The sequence below is a fragment of the Theropithecus gelada genome, chromosome 16 (assembly GCF_003255815.1).
Source record: "Theropithecus gelada isolate Dixy chromosome 16, Tgel_1.0, whole genome shotgun sequence".
In the NCBI taxonomy this organism is placed as follows: domain Eukaryota; kingdom Metazoa; phylum Chordata; class Mammalia; order Primates; family Cercopithecidae; genus Theropithecus; species Theropithecus gelada.
The window spans coordinates 14,138,962-14,154,033 of NC_037684.1; the positions used below are offsets into that span (position 1 = coordinate 14,138,962).

At 41.6% G+C, this 15,072-nt stretch overlaps 1 protein-coding gene across 2 annotated transcripts in view; it reads right to left on the reverse strand.

The window, feature by feature from the left end:
* DHX40 (DEAH-box helicase 40) overlaps positions 1–15,072 on the reverse strand; it is a 45,760-nt gene that overhangs the window by 12,691 nt on the left and 17,997 nt on the right. For both annotated transcript variants that reach the window (XM_025363356.1, XM_025363355.1), the window contains 2 exons: positions 11,033–11,113; positions 8,956–9,113 (listed from right to left, as the gene is read on the reverse strand). In XM_025363356.1, coding sequence (XP_025219141.1) covers positions 8,956–9,113; positions 11,033–11,113 — 239 coding nt within the window. The remainder of the gene's footprint in view (positions 1–8,955; positions 9,114–11,032; positions 11,114–15,072) is intronic.

Here is a 15,072-nt window from a genome sequence, read left to right on the forward strand (position 1 = left end):
GTATGTAAGAAAACCTACTTCCCCCTGAGGAAGAGAAAGAGATGGAGTCCTTTAAAATTAACTGATTGTTTTTCTCTCTGTGGCTAGTGAGCCTTATCTCTCCCATTCCCAGGCATTGTGAAGACTCCGTTTCTCCAGCTGTGCAGCTGTAAGGTCACTAGACAGATAAACTCAAGTCATAAAACATGTTGTTCCTTGAAAAGTAAGAAATAAAGTAATGCATGTCTTAATTAAATAACTGTCTTTGTTTCTCGCTTCTATAATATGCCTCCCCCTGCACAGATCTCCCCCCACCCCACGAAATGCTTAAAAGGTAGCTTGACTCTTTGTTCAGGGCTCAGTCCTTTGGATGTTAATCCAACTGAGTCAGTGCACCTAAATAATTAAGTAAGTCCTCCTCAACCCCTCAGTCTCTCTGATTCCTTAATTATCCCGCAGCATTTCCTACACATATTTTATGTTTTCATGACATATGTTTTCTTAATTTTTTTGATATTTCCAGGCTATGGAGTTCATCTGTGAGTTTTTTCAAAGTGTCACAAATCTCCGAAAACTTTTCCAATATATTTATTGAAAAAACTGCCCAGGCACGTGGCTCACACTTGTAATCCCAGCACTATGGGAGGCCAAGGCAGGAGGATCACCTGAGGTTGGAAGTTTGAGACCAGTCTGACCAACATGGAGAAACCACATCTCTACTAAAAATACAAAATTAGCCGGGCATGGTGGTGCATGTCTGTAATCTCAGCTACTCGGGAGGCTGACGCAGGAGAATCACCTGAACCTGGGAGGCAGAAGTTGCAGTGAGTTGAGATTGTGCCATTGCACTCCAACCTGGGCAACAAGAGCGAAATTCTGTCTCAAAAAAAAAAGAAAGAAAAAATCTACAAATAAGTAAACCTCCACAGTTCAAACCTGTGTGTTCAAGGGTCAACTGTATTGGGAATGGTAGTGTGACGAGTTAGGTAAAACTTCTTTTCTAGAGAGACATCTATTAAACTAGTCAAAATTACCAAAGACAATCATTCAAAGTCTCTGGAGATTGATTAAAAAGCTTAAGACAAGCCTAAGCCTAATCTATGGAATTCGGTAAGGACAGTAGGAAGAAGGCCCCACCCTCCACAGCTGTGTGTGTGGAAGGGCTATGCAAGAGCCTTCAGGGCAGCCTGAAAGCAGCAACTTTTCCCTGACTCCTAAATGCTACTCGGTAGGGAAGATCAAAGTGTAATAGCTAATGACAACTTATGCAGTCCTCTATTCCCCACAGCTCTGTGTTGCAGAAGAGTTGTTCCACTGGATTCAGCAGCTCAGTGGTAGTTCCCACTACTCCCAGTTTCCTAGAGCTATTCCAGGTTTGTATGTTTGCAACCAGTGAACATCCAGAGATTGCATCTCACAAGGCTTTGTGCTGAGGAAGATGCAAAGTGAGCTGCAGTATCAGCTCCTAACTCCCCAACCCCAAGCTTCTGCTATTTAGGGAGGACCCAGATAGGATAGCCAGTGAATAACAGGCCCCCATTACCACCACCACCCTCTCCACCTCCTGCTTCATAGCACAGAGATTGTTTCCAGGAAAGGATGGGGAAAGGATTATCAAAGACTGGCAATATCTTGCCCCTGCCGAGGTGCCCAACTTTATTTAGATCAAGACTACGGAGCAATTTATGCCCTGGGCACTGTCAAAAACAAAAGAGCCAGCAGCCAGCAATCAGTGGTGACTAACAACTTGCTGTGACACCAATAGAGACAGACCAGTCAAAAATTCAATGGAGAAATCGGTGAAAGAAAGAGAGACCTGCTAAGAGCATAGTCTTCCTGGTGTTCTAGAAGACTGTTCTCATGCCCAAAGCTAAGCCTTCTGAGAAGTAAATAGAGAAAGAACATCTGAGCCTCTACTCTTTAGCTGAACACAGTACAAATTTATCAGCTCCCTCAACCACAAATGTAGTCTCCGAACCACAAACACAGATTCAACAGTAAAAGGTGAAAACATCACTGGCTTAAATTAAAAGGCTTAGGTACAACCTCCGATGAATCACTGACCACTGGAGTTGACAAGGACAAAAAACAAAATGAAAACTGCCATAAAGGGACTCAACAGTAGATTTGGGCTGGCAGAAGAAAGAATCCATGAATTAAAGTTTTTTTTTTAAATTTAAGACAAGGGGCTGGGCATGGTGGCTCACACCTGTAATCCCAGCACTTTGGGACGCCAAGGCAGGAGGATCACCTGAGGTCAGGAGTTTGAGACCAGCCTGGCCAACATGGCGAAACCTCATCTCTACTAAAATTACAAAAATTAGCCGGGCATGGGGATGCAAGCCTGTAATCCCAGCTACTTGGGAGGCTGAGGAAGGAGAATTGCTTGAACCCGGGAGGCAGAGGTTGCAGTGAGCCAAAATCATGCCACTGCACTCCAGCCTGGGTGACACAGTGAGACTCCGTTTCAAAAAGACATGGGCAAAATATTCTAACAGACACATCACAAAGGAAGACAGATAAATGGCCAATAAGCACACGAAAAAGTGCTCAACATTATTAGTTATCAGGAAAATGCAAATTAAAACCACAAAGAGGTACATAATAGAATGTGTAAAATAAAAGTGACTGGCAATACCAAATGTTTAGAAGGGTGTTTAGTGCAAGCTGTACTCTCAAACACTGCTGATGGGATTTTTAAATGGTACAACTATTTAGGGAAAAGGTTGGCAGTTTCTTAAAGGTTCACATATACCTACTCAATGGCACAGCAAATTTCTTTCTTAGGTATTTACCTTATCTAAGAGAAATGAAAATAAACACCTACAAAATTTTTGTGCAAGAATGTTCAAAACAACTTTACTCAAAAATAGAACTAAACAAGAAACAATTCAAATGTCCATCAACAGGATAATGCACAACTGTATATTCATAAAGTAGAATACTAGTCAACAATAAAAACAATAAAGTATTCATACATACAACAGTATGAATAAACCTAACATACATTATGTTGACCAAAAGAAGTCACACACAAGAAAGGAGAGTGTATAATCTTATTTATATGAAGTTTTGGGCTGGGCATGGCGGCTCACACCTGTAATCCCAGCACTTTGGGAGGCTGAGGCCGACGCTGACGGATCACCTGAGGTCAGGAGTTCGAGACCAGCCTAGCCAACACAGCGAAACATCGTCTCTACTGAAAATACAAAAATTAGCCAGCCATGGTGTCGGGTGCCTGTAATCCCAGCTACTCGAGAGGCTGAGGCAGGACAACTGCTTGAACCCAGGAAGTGAAGGTTGCAGTGAGCCGAGATTATGCAACTGCACTCCAGACTGGATGACAGAGCAAGACTCTGTCTCAAAAAAAAAAAAAATATCTATTTATATGAAGTTTCAGAAGAGGCAAACTAATCAGAAAAAAATAAGAAAAGTGTTTAACCAAAGGTAGGTAGAGTGATACCTGACTAAGAAGTGGCACTGAGGGAACTTGTTAGAGTGATAAAAATGTTCTATATAGTGATAGGGCTTGGGTTATATGGGTATAAGCATTTTACAGAATTCATTGAATTATACACATAAAATTTATGCATTTCACTATATGCACATTTTACCTAAAATTAACTGTAAACAAATATCAAACTGTAGTTATATAGGGTTGTTTTTCACAGTACTATAACTTACCATTTCTCAAACTACTTTCTGTAGATTCTAGGGAAAATGGACAATTTCAATATGGATACAATATTGTATTTTATATCTTGTATATATATATATTGTATAGTAGTATTGTATCAATGTTAAATTTCCAAACTTTAGGCTGTGCATAGTGGCTTATACCTGTAAACTCAGCACTTTGGGAGACCAAAGCAGAAGGACTGCTTGGGCCTAGGAGTTTGAGACCAACCTGGGCCAACAAGACGAGACCTCATCTCTACAAAAAAAATTTAAAAAATTAGCCAGGCAGGGTAGCATATGCATGTGGTCCCAGCTACTAAGGAGGCTGAGGTGGGAGAATTGCTTGAGCCCAGGAGGTCAAGACTACAGTGAGCCATGATCCCACCACTGCACTCACACCTGAGCAACAGAGTGAGACTCTCTCTCAAACAAAACAAAACCATTTCTTAATTCTGATTAAGGTACTATGGTTAAATGAGAGATTGCCCTTGTTCTTGCCTAATATAGATGTAAACGTTTTGTGGTAAGGGAGCACAATGCTTCCAATTTATTCTTAAATGATTCAGAAAAAGAAAAAAATCCATTTATATATACATATATAGAGGGAGACAGAATAATAAAGCAAAGGGGGTAAAATGTTAAAAATTACTGAAACTGCATAGAAGGTATAAAGGAATTCCTTTGTTATTCTTATTTGAAATTATATAAGAATAAATGTCACCCAAAAAAGGCTAACACCAGACTGATTTTATCTATTTAAATATTCCAACATGGAAAAAACATTTTTCTTTTTCTAGCCTTAAAAGACTATTAGAGTAGGTCACCTTAATCCAACTTCTTGGTTTTACAAATGAAAAATGAAATCCAGAAAAGCTAGGGCCATGGTCAGATAATTAGGTAGTAGTGGAGCTGGACAGAACCCTGCACTCAATACTTCAATACTCTGTAATAGATTTTGAAATATTTTAGCTTCTCTCTGTTTCTCTGTTTCTCTGTCTCTCTCTCTCTCTCTCTCTCTCTGTCTGTCTGTCTGTCTGTCTCTCTCTCTCTCTCTCTCTCTCTCTCCCCCTCTCTCTCTTTCTTTTTGGGGATGGAGTCTCACTCTGTCACCCAGGCTGGAGTGCAGTGCCATGATCTCGGCTCACTGCAACCTCCGTCTCCTGGATTCAAGCAATTCTCCTGCCTCAGCCTCCCCAGTAGCTGGGAACACAGGTGCACGCCACGCCTGGCTACTTTTTATATTTTTAGTAGAGACAGGGTTTCACCATGTCAGCCAGGCTGGTCTCAAACTCCTGACCTCAGGTGATCCACCTGCCTCAGCCTCCCAAAGTGCTGGGATTACAAGTGTGAGCCAGCACACCTGGCCTATTTTTTGATTTCTTATTAGAGATGGGGTTGCCCAGGCTGGCCCTGATTTTGTGGGCTCAAGCAATCATCCCACCTCAGTCTCCCAAGGAGCTGGGATACCACTGTGCCCACCAGTATTTTTAGCTCCGATACTACCTCATGAAAACCAGTTAATATTACTTATTTTTACACAGCATTTTGTTAGAACAAAAAATTGCAATTAGGAGTATTACTAGAATTAAAATTCTGACACTTCAGACTGCAACTGCTGGGTGCAACGGCTCACGCCTGTAATCCCAGCACTTTACAAGGCCAAGGCTGGTGGGTCACTTGAGCTTAGGAGTTCGAGACCAGCCTGGGCAACAGAGTGAAACCCCATCTCTACAAAAATACAAAAAATTAGCCAGGCATAGTAGCAAGCACCTGTGGTCCCAGCTGCTCGGGAGGCTGAGGTGGGAGGATCACTTGAGCCTGGGAGGCAGAGGTTGCAATGAGCCAAGATCAGGCCACTGCATTCTAGCCTGGGCAACACAGTGAGACCTTATCTCAATAAAATTTAAAAATGTTTTAAATTAAAAAAAAAAAAGATTGCAATCTATTTGAAATAGTACACTGATTATTTTTATAGAAAAATGTATCCTCCATTATAATCATGGCAATAATAAATTAATCCGGAACCGATACTTCCAGCCTACAAAGGGATAAAGCCAGTGAGCTAACACATTCTATTGTCTGCCTGCAGACAAGGTATCCTGTTCACTTGGAAGCTCCTTGAAAGAAAAAATTATCCCACTGCATGAAAACAAATCTAACATATGTCAAATTAAATTGTGTCCTATACTGACACACCAAGAAAAGAAAGAAGCAGAAGTTTAAAGACATGGAAACTTCAAAAGAATTCTCTAAGGATGCAAGGGCTAAACTACCTTTTTCTTTTGATCCTACAAAAAAAAAAAAAAAAAGATTAGTATATTACTAATGTCCTATAAAAGCACTACCTTCCTTTACTAATGAAAGGAAATTAACCCTCGGCCAGGAACATTATATATTCTTTGTGCCAAAAAACTAACTTAAAGGATAACAAAATACAAAACTTGTTTATCCGGGCTGGGCATGGTGGCTCATGCCTGTAATCCCATGGCCGAGGTGGGCGGATCGCCTGAGGTCAGGAGTTCGAGACCAGCCTGACCAACACGGTGAAACCCCATCTCTACTAAAAATACAAAAATTAGCCAGGCATGGTGGCGCATGCCTGTAATCCCAGCACTTGGGAGGCTGAGGCAGGAGACTCACTTGAACCTGGGAGGAGGAGGTTGCAGTGAGTTGAGATCACACCATTGCACTGCAGCCTGGGCAACAAGAGTGAAACTCAGTCTCAAAAACAACAACAACAACAAAACTTGTTTATCCTTAGTTTTCTGTCCTAGGACTAAGGCATGGTAAACCCTCAGCAAATGCTCAGTGAATTACTGGCAGTCTAAATAAATGAAGAGATATTCCATGCACATGGATAGGAAGACAATACTGTCAAGATGTCATTTCTTCGCAACTTGATCTTTTTTTTTTTTTTTTTGAGACGGAGTCTCGCTCTGTCGCCCAGGCTGGAGTGCAGTGGCCGGATCTCAGCTCACTGCAAGCTCCGCCTCCTGGGTTTACGCCATTCTCCTGCCTCAGCCTCCCGAGTAGCTGGGACTACAGGCGCCCGCCACCTCGCCCAGCTAATTTTTTGTGTTTTTTAGTACAGACGGGGTTTCACCGGGTTAGCCAGGATGGTCTCGATCTCCTGACCTCATGATCCACCCGTCTCGGCTTCCCAAAGTGCTGGGATTACAGGCTCGAGCCACCGCGCCTGGCCCAACTTGATCTATCTTAATTACAACACAATCCCAATTAAAATCCCAGCAAGGGCCGGGCGCAGTGGCTCATGCCTGTAATCCCAGCACTTTGGGAGGCCAAGGCAGGTGGATCACAAGGTCAGGAGATTGAGACCATCCTGGCTAACACGGTGAAACCCTGTCTCTACTAAAAATACAAAAACTTAGCCAGGCGTTGTGGCGGTCACCTGTAGTTCCAGCTACTCGGGAGGCTGAGGCGAGAGAATGGCATGAACCCAGGAGGCGGAGCTTGCAGTGAGCCCAGATCAGGCCACTGCACTCCAGCTTGGGCGACAGAGAGACACTCTGTCTCAAAAAAAAAAAAAAATCCCAGCAAGTTATTTTGTGAATTTCAATAGACTGAAGTTTATATGAAAAAGACCCAGAATGGCCTAAACAATTTTGAAGAGGAAGAACAAAACTTCAAGAGTTACTATAAAGCTCCAATAACCAAAACAGTGTGGTATTGGTGGAAGAACAATCAGATAAATGGAACAAGATACAGAGCCCAGAAACAGACCCATATAAGCACCGTCAGCTGATATTTAACAAAGAAGTGAAGGCATTTCAACAGAAAAAGGATAGTGTTTTGAACAAATGGTACCGCAACAACTGTACACCCAAATACTAAAAGACAATAGAAGAGAAAATCTAGATGACTTTGGGTATGACAATGACTTTTTTAGAAACAACAATAAAGACACAATCTATGAAAGAAATAATTGATAAGGTATACTTCATCGAAAATAAAAACTTCTGCACTGCAAAAGGCAATGTCAAAACAATTAGAAGATAAACCAGGCTGGGCGCAGTGGCTCACGCCTGTAATCCCAGCACTTTAGGAGGCCGAGGTGGGCAGATCACGAGGTCAGGAGATTGAGACCATCCTGGCTAACACGGTAAAACCCCGTCTCTACTAAAAATGCAAAAAATTAGCCAGGCGTGGCGGTGGGCACCTGTAGTCCCAGCTCCTTGGGAGGCTGAGGCAGGAGAATGGCATGAACCCGGGAGGCGGAGCTTGCAGTTAGCCGAGATCGCGTCACTGCACTCCAGCCTGGGCGACTGAGAGGAAAAAAAAAAAAAGAAGATAAACCACAGACTGGGAGAACATATTTACAAAAGATATATCTGTTAAAGAACTATTTAAAATATGCAAAGACCTCTTAACAATAAGAAAACAACCCGGCTGGGCGTGCTGGCTCATGCCTGTAATCCCAGCACTTTGGGAGGCCAAGGTGGGCAGATCACCTGAGGTCAGGAGTTCGAGACCAGCCTGGCTAACATGGAGAAACTACGTCTTTACTAAAAATACAAAATTAGCCAGGCATAACAGCACATGCCTGTAATCCCAGCTAAAACCATATAGCACAAACAGTGATCCCTTTAGTTAATAATAATGTGTCAATATTGGCTCACCAATTGCAACTTATGTGTCATACAAATGAAAGCTGTTAATAGGATAAATTGCTGTGGGAGGTTGAGGGGATGAATGTGAACCCTCTGTACTTTCTACTCAATTTTTCTGTAAACTTAAAAATTCTCTAAAAAATAAACTCCAAGGCCGGGCGCGGTGGCTCAAGCCTGTAATCCCAGCACTTTGGGAGGCCGAGACAGGCGGATCATGAGGTCAGGAGATCGAGACCATCCTGGCTAACACAGTGAAACCCCGTCTCTACTAAAAATACAAAAAACTAGCCGGGCGAGGTGGCGGGCGCCTGTAGTCCCAGCTACTCGGGAGGCTAAGACAGGAGAATGGTGTAAACCCGGGAGGCGGAGCTTGCAGTGAGCTGAGATCCAGCCACTGTACTCCAGCCTGGGCAGCAGAGCGAGACTCCGTCTCAAAAAAAAAAAAAAATTAAAAAAAAAAAAAATTAACTCTAGTAATTTTTTTAATTGTATTTTTCCTTTTTTAGTAGAGACAGGGTTTCACCATGTTGGTCATGCTGGTCTTCCAACTCCTGACCTCAAGCAATCCACCCTCCTTGCCCTCCCAAAGTGCTGGGATTACAGGCGTGAGCCACCGTGCCCGGCCAAGTTTATTAATTTTAAAAAACACAACTTAAAATAAACATCTTACCAGGTCTAATGAAGACGTTTTCCACAGACAACATTGCTGCTATTGGAAGTAGTAGATCTTCACAATCCAGGGAAGCAGCTTTTATTACCGCACATGTCAGATGTGGAGGCAAAGGAAACTCCACCATAGACAAACCCAATCTGGTGACATGGCCACTCCTTAATACAAAGAAAAAGTTTTTAAGTCTTTCTACATTGGGAGAGTTCAAATGTAACATTCATCATTCAGAATAAATCAAATATAATTTACATTACCTCCAATCACCTCCAGAAGTTCAATTCAAGAAAATTAGGCCAACCGTGGTGGCTCATGCCTATAATCCTAGCACTTTGGGAAGCTGAGGCAGGTGGATCACCTGAGGTCAGGAGTTCAAGACCAGCCTGGCCAACATGGCAAAACCCCATTTCTATTAAAAACACAAAAATTAGCTGGGTGTGGTGGCATGCACTTGTAGTCCCTGCTACTTGGGAGGCTGAGGCAGGAGAATCACTCAAACCTGGGAGGCAGGAGTTGCAGTGAGCTGAGATCATGCCCCTGCACTCCAGCCTGAATGACAAAGCCAGACTCCATCTCAAAAAACAAAAAACAAACGAAAAAAAAAAAAAACCAAAAAAAATTAAATACTGTGGTTACTGCTAAGAGAAACACGAAGATAAATCCCTACTGTCAAAAGTTATAATACATCCAGTAAGCAATGAGGCAGAATAAACGAATAAAATAAAAGATACAAACATGTTACAAAAGCATAGAGGGGCCCAGTGCGGTGGCTGACACCGGTAATCCCAGCACTTTGGGAGGCTGAGGTAGGTGGATCACTTGAGGTCAGGAGTTCGAGACCAGCCTGACCAATATGGTGAAACCCTGTCTCTACCAAAATATAAAAAAATTACCAGGGCATGGTGGTACATGCTTATAACCCCAGCTCCTTGGGAGCTGAGGCAGAAGAATTGCTTGAACCTGGGAGGCGGAGACTGCAGTGAGCTGAGATTGCACCATTGTACTCCAGGCCAGCCTGGACAACAAGAGCAAAACTCTGTCTCAAAAAAAAAAAAAAAAGAAAGAAAATGTCTTTGAAGACATGACAGAATAATAATTGTATTTTTATTTTATTTTACTTTTTTTTTTGGAGACAAGGTCTTGCTCTGTCCCTCAGGCTGGAGTGCAATGGCGCAATCTCCTCAACTCACTGCAACCCCCACCTCTGAAGCTCAAGTGATCCTCCCACCTCAGCTTCCTGAGTAGCTGGAACTACTGGTGTGTGCCACCACGACCGTCTGATTTTTGTATTTTCAGTGGAGATGGGTTTTGCTATTTCCCAGACTGGTCTCAAACAACTGTACTCAAGCAATCTGCCCGCCTTGTCCTCCCAAAGTGCTGGAATTACAGGCGTGAGCCACCACACACATCCAAGAGAATAATAATTATTAATATCAAACTTTACCCCATCACACAAACATAAAAACAAGGACTCTGGCTCCTTTATCATTTTTATGTATCTAGCATAATGCCTGGCACTAAAATGGTACTCAGAAATTACTTGTTAAACAATACCAATATTTATTAAACAAAAGGGGTTTTATCTTGTAGTTTTTCTCTCTCTTTTTTTGTTTTTTTTAGACGAAGTCTCGCTCTGCCACCCAGGCTGGAGTGCAGTGGCACGATCTTGGCTCACTGCAAGCTCCGCCTCCCAGGTTCACGCCATTCTCCCGCCTCAGCCTCCCAAGTAGCTGGGACTACAGGCGCCCGCAACCATACCCAGCTAATACTGTTTTTGTATTTTTAGTAGAGACAGGACTTTACCATGTTAGCCAGGATGGTCTCAATCTCCTGACCTCATGATCCACCCACCTCAGCCTCCCAAAGTGCTGGGATTACAGGCGTGAGCCACCGCGCCAGGCTAGTTTTTCAATCAGAATTGTGATGAAAGACTAACGACAAATTCTAACTTCAAGTAAAACAATCCATTCAATGTAAACAAATTATTTTCTACTGATAGAGAGAGGTATTTAGAGCCCTGTTTAAAAAGAGATCAATATCTGTTTTGGTTATGCGTTTTTCTTTTTTTCTTTTTTTTTACCTGTCAATAGCATCACACTGGTAAAGTTGTTTAAGAGCTTCTAAAATAAGTCTCTCATTAGGTGGATCCAAATAGGGAAACCTGTGTGTTTAAATAAGATATGAAGTGAGAGGCATTCCTTGAACATGGTAGGATTTTATATAGATATGACGAAAATTTCTTTAAAAGGTTTTATTTCTATTTTTCAAGTCATCTTTTTCTAAAAAAAAATTCTATGATCATGATCAGCATTCAGCAAAAGAGGAAATAATTTTTTTCTGAATCACACTCCTCTACTTCAAGAAGTGATTCTTTTTGACTCCCCTTAGCTGAAATACTCTCACCAGTCTCCCTACTTATCCTAATCCTGCCCCACCCATCCTTCACAGCCAATGTCAAGTGTACTCTTTTCTGTACTCCATAATTTTTTTCCAAACTTTTATAAAAATAGTAGAGAAATATTAATTGAAAGTGGCTGAAAATTATAAATTGTTCAATAGTACCTTAAAATGCTTTTTTCTTTTTGGAGATGGAGACTCACTCTGTTGCCCAGGCTGGAGTGCGATGGCACGATCTCTGCGCACTGCAACCTCCATCTCCCAGTTTCAAGCAATTCTCCTGCCTCAGCCTCCCGAGTAGCTAGGACTACAGGCACATACCACCACGCCTGGCTAATTTTTTGTATTTTAGTAGAGACAGGGTTTCGCCGTGTTGCCCAGGCTGGTCTTGAACTCCAGTGCTTAAGCAATCCGCCCACCTTGGCCTCCCAAAGTGCTAGGATTACAGGCGTGAGCCACCACACCCGGCCTCAAAATACTTTTTAAATTAAATTTAATTTTTTTTTTTGAGACGGAGTCTCACTCTGTTGCCCAGGTTGGAGTGCAGTGGTGTAATCTGGGCTCATTGCAAGCTCCGCCTCCTAGGTTCACGCCATTCTCCTGCCTCAGCCTCCTGAGTAGCTGGGACTACAGGTGCCTGTCACCACACCCAGCTAATTTTTTGTATTTTTAGTAGAGACAGGGTTTCACCATGTTAGCCAGGATGGTCTCAATCTCCTGACCTCATGATCTGCCCGCCCAGCCTCCCGAAGTGCTGGGATTACAGGCGTGAGCCACCGCACCCGGCCTAAAACAAATTTTTTAAACAGAGCCATAGCTATAAGTTCATATTAAGTTTGTGATGATCTGATAATTTCAGATCTCTACCACATGTATTTGCTATTGTACATCCCAAACACAGGATATAAAATATATCCTTTCAAATGTATACCTTGTTGATTTTGCCCATGGTTCTAATCTGTTAGTCATTTTAAAGTTTAGTTTTACCTGCTCCTGAATGACTACTGGGTAAACAACGAAATGAAGGCAGAAATAAAGACGTTCTTTGAAACCAATGAGAACAAAGACACAATATACCAGAATCTCTGGGACACATTTAAAGCAGTGTGTAGAGGGAAATTTATAGCACTAAATGCCCACAAGAGAAAGCAGGAAAGATCTAAAATTGACACCCTAACATCACAATTAAAAGAACTAGAGAAGCAAGAGCAAACACTTTCAAAAGCTAGCAGAAAGCAAGAAATAACTAAGATCAGAGCAGAACTGAAGGAGATAGAGACACAAAAAACCCTCCAAAAAAACCACTGAATCCAGGAGCTGGTTTTTTGAAAAGATCAACAAAATTGATAGACCACTAGCAAGACTAATAAAGAAGAAAAGAGAGAAGAATCAAATAGATGCAATAAAAAATGATAAAGGGGATAACACCACCAATCCCACAGAAATACAAACTACCATCAGAGAACACTATAAACACCTTTACGCAAATAAACTAGAAAATCTAGAAGAAATGGATAAATTCCTCGACACACACACCCTTCCCAAGACTAATCCAGGAAGAAGGTGAATCTCTGAATAGACCAATAACAGGCTCTGAAATTGACGCAATAATTAACAGCCTACCAACCAAAAAAAGTCCAGGACCAGATAGATTCACAGCTGAATTCTACCAGAGGTACAAGGAGGAGCTGGTACCATTCCTTCTCAAACTACTGCAATCAATAGAAAAAGAGGGAATCCTCCCTAACTCATTTTATGAGGCCAGCATCATCCTGATACCAAAGCCTGGGAGAGACACAACAAAAAAAGAGAATTTTAGACCAATATCCCTGATGAACATCGATGCAAAAATCCTCAATAAAATACTGGCAAACTGAATCCAGCAACACATCAAAAAGCTTATCTACCACGATCAAGTGGGCTTCATCCCTGTGATGCCAGGCTGGTTCAACATACGCAAATCAATAAACGTAATCCAGCATATAAACAGAACCAATGACAAAAACCACATGATTATCTCAACAGATGCAGAAAAGGCCTTTGACAAAATTCAACAGCCCTTCATGCTAAAAACTCTCAATAAATTAGGTATTAATGGGACGTATCTCAAAATAATAAGAGCTATTTATGACAAACCCACAGCCAATATCATACTGAATGGGCAAAAAATGGAAGCATTCCCTTTGAAAATTGGCACAAGACAGGGATGCCCTCTCTCACCACTCCTATTCAACATAGTGTTGGCAGTTCTGGCCAGGACAATCAGGCAGGAGAAAGAAATAAAGGGAATTCAATTAGGAAAAGAGGAAGTCAAATTGTCCCTGTTTGCAGATGACACGATTGTGTATCTAGAAAACCCCATCGTCTCAGCCCAAAATCTCCTTAAGCTGATAAGCAACTTCAGCAAAGTCTCAGGATACAAAATCAATGTGCAAAAATCACAAGCATTCTTATACACCAATAACAGACAAACACAGAACCAAATCATGAGTGAACTCCCATTCATAATTGCTTCAAAGAGAATAAAATACCTAGGAATCCAACTTACAAGGGATGGTGAAGGACCTCTTCAAGGAGAACTACAAACCACTGCTCAACAAAATAAAAGAGGATACAAACAAATGGAAGAACATTCCATGCTCATGGATAGGAAGAATCAATATCATGAAAATGGCCACACTGCCCAAGGTAATTTATAGATTCAATGCCATCCCCATCAAGCTACCAATGACATTCTTCACAGAATTGGAAAAAATTAAAGTTCATATGGAACCAAAAGAGTCCTCATTGCCAAGTCAATCCTAAGCCAAAAGAACAAAGCTGGCAACACATTACCTGACTTCAAACTATACTACAAAGCTACAGTAACCAAAACAGCATGGTGCTGGTACCAAAACAGAGATATAGACCGATGGAACAGAACACAGCCCTCAGAAATAATACCATACATCTACAACCATCTGATCTTTGACAAACCTGAGAAAAACAAGAAATGGGGAAAGGATTCCCTATTTAATAAACGGTTTTGGGAGAACTGGCTAGCCATATGTAGGAAGCTGAAACTGGATCCCTTCCTTACACCTTATACAAAAATTAATTCAAGATGGATTAAAGACTTAAATGTTAGACCGAAAACCATAAAAACCCTGAAACCCTAGAAGAAAACCTAGGCAATACCACTCAGGACATAGGCATGGGCAAGGACTTCATGTCTAAGACACCAAAAGCAATGGCAACAAAAGCCAAAATTGACAAATGGGATCTAATTAAACTAAAGAGCTTCTATACAGCAAAAGAAACTACCATCAGAGTGAACAGGCAACCTACAGAATGGGAGAAAATTTTTGCAATCTACTCATCTGACAAAGGGCTAATATTCAGAATCTACAAAGAACTCAAACAAATTTACAAGAAAAAAACAAACAACCCCATCAACAAGTGGGCGAAGGATATGAACAGACACTTTTCAAAAGAAGACATTTATGCAGCCAACAGACACATGAAAAAATGCTCATCATCACCGGCTATCAGAGAAATACAAATCAAAACCACAATGAGATACCATCTCACACCAGTTAGAATGGTGATCATTAAAAAGTCAGGAAACACCAGGTGCTGGAGAGGATGTGGAGAAATAGGAACACTTTTACACTGTTGGAGGGACTGTAAACTTGTTCAACCATTGTGGAAGACAGTGTGACAATTCCTCAGGGATCTAGAACT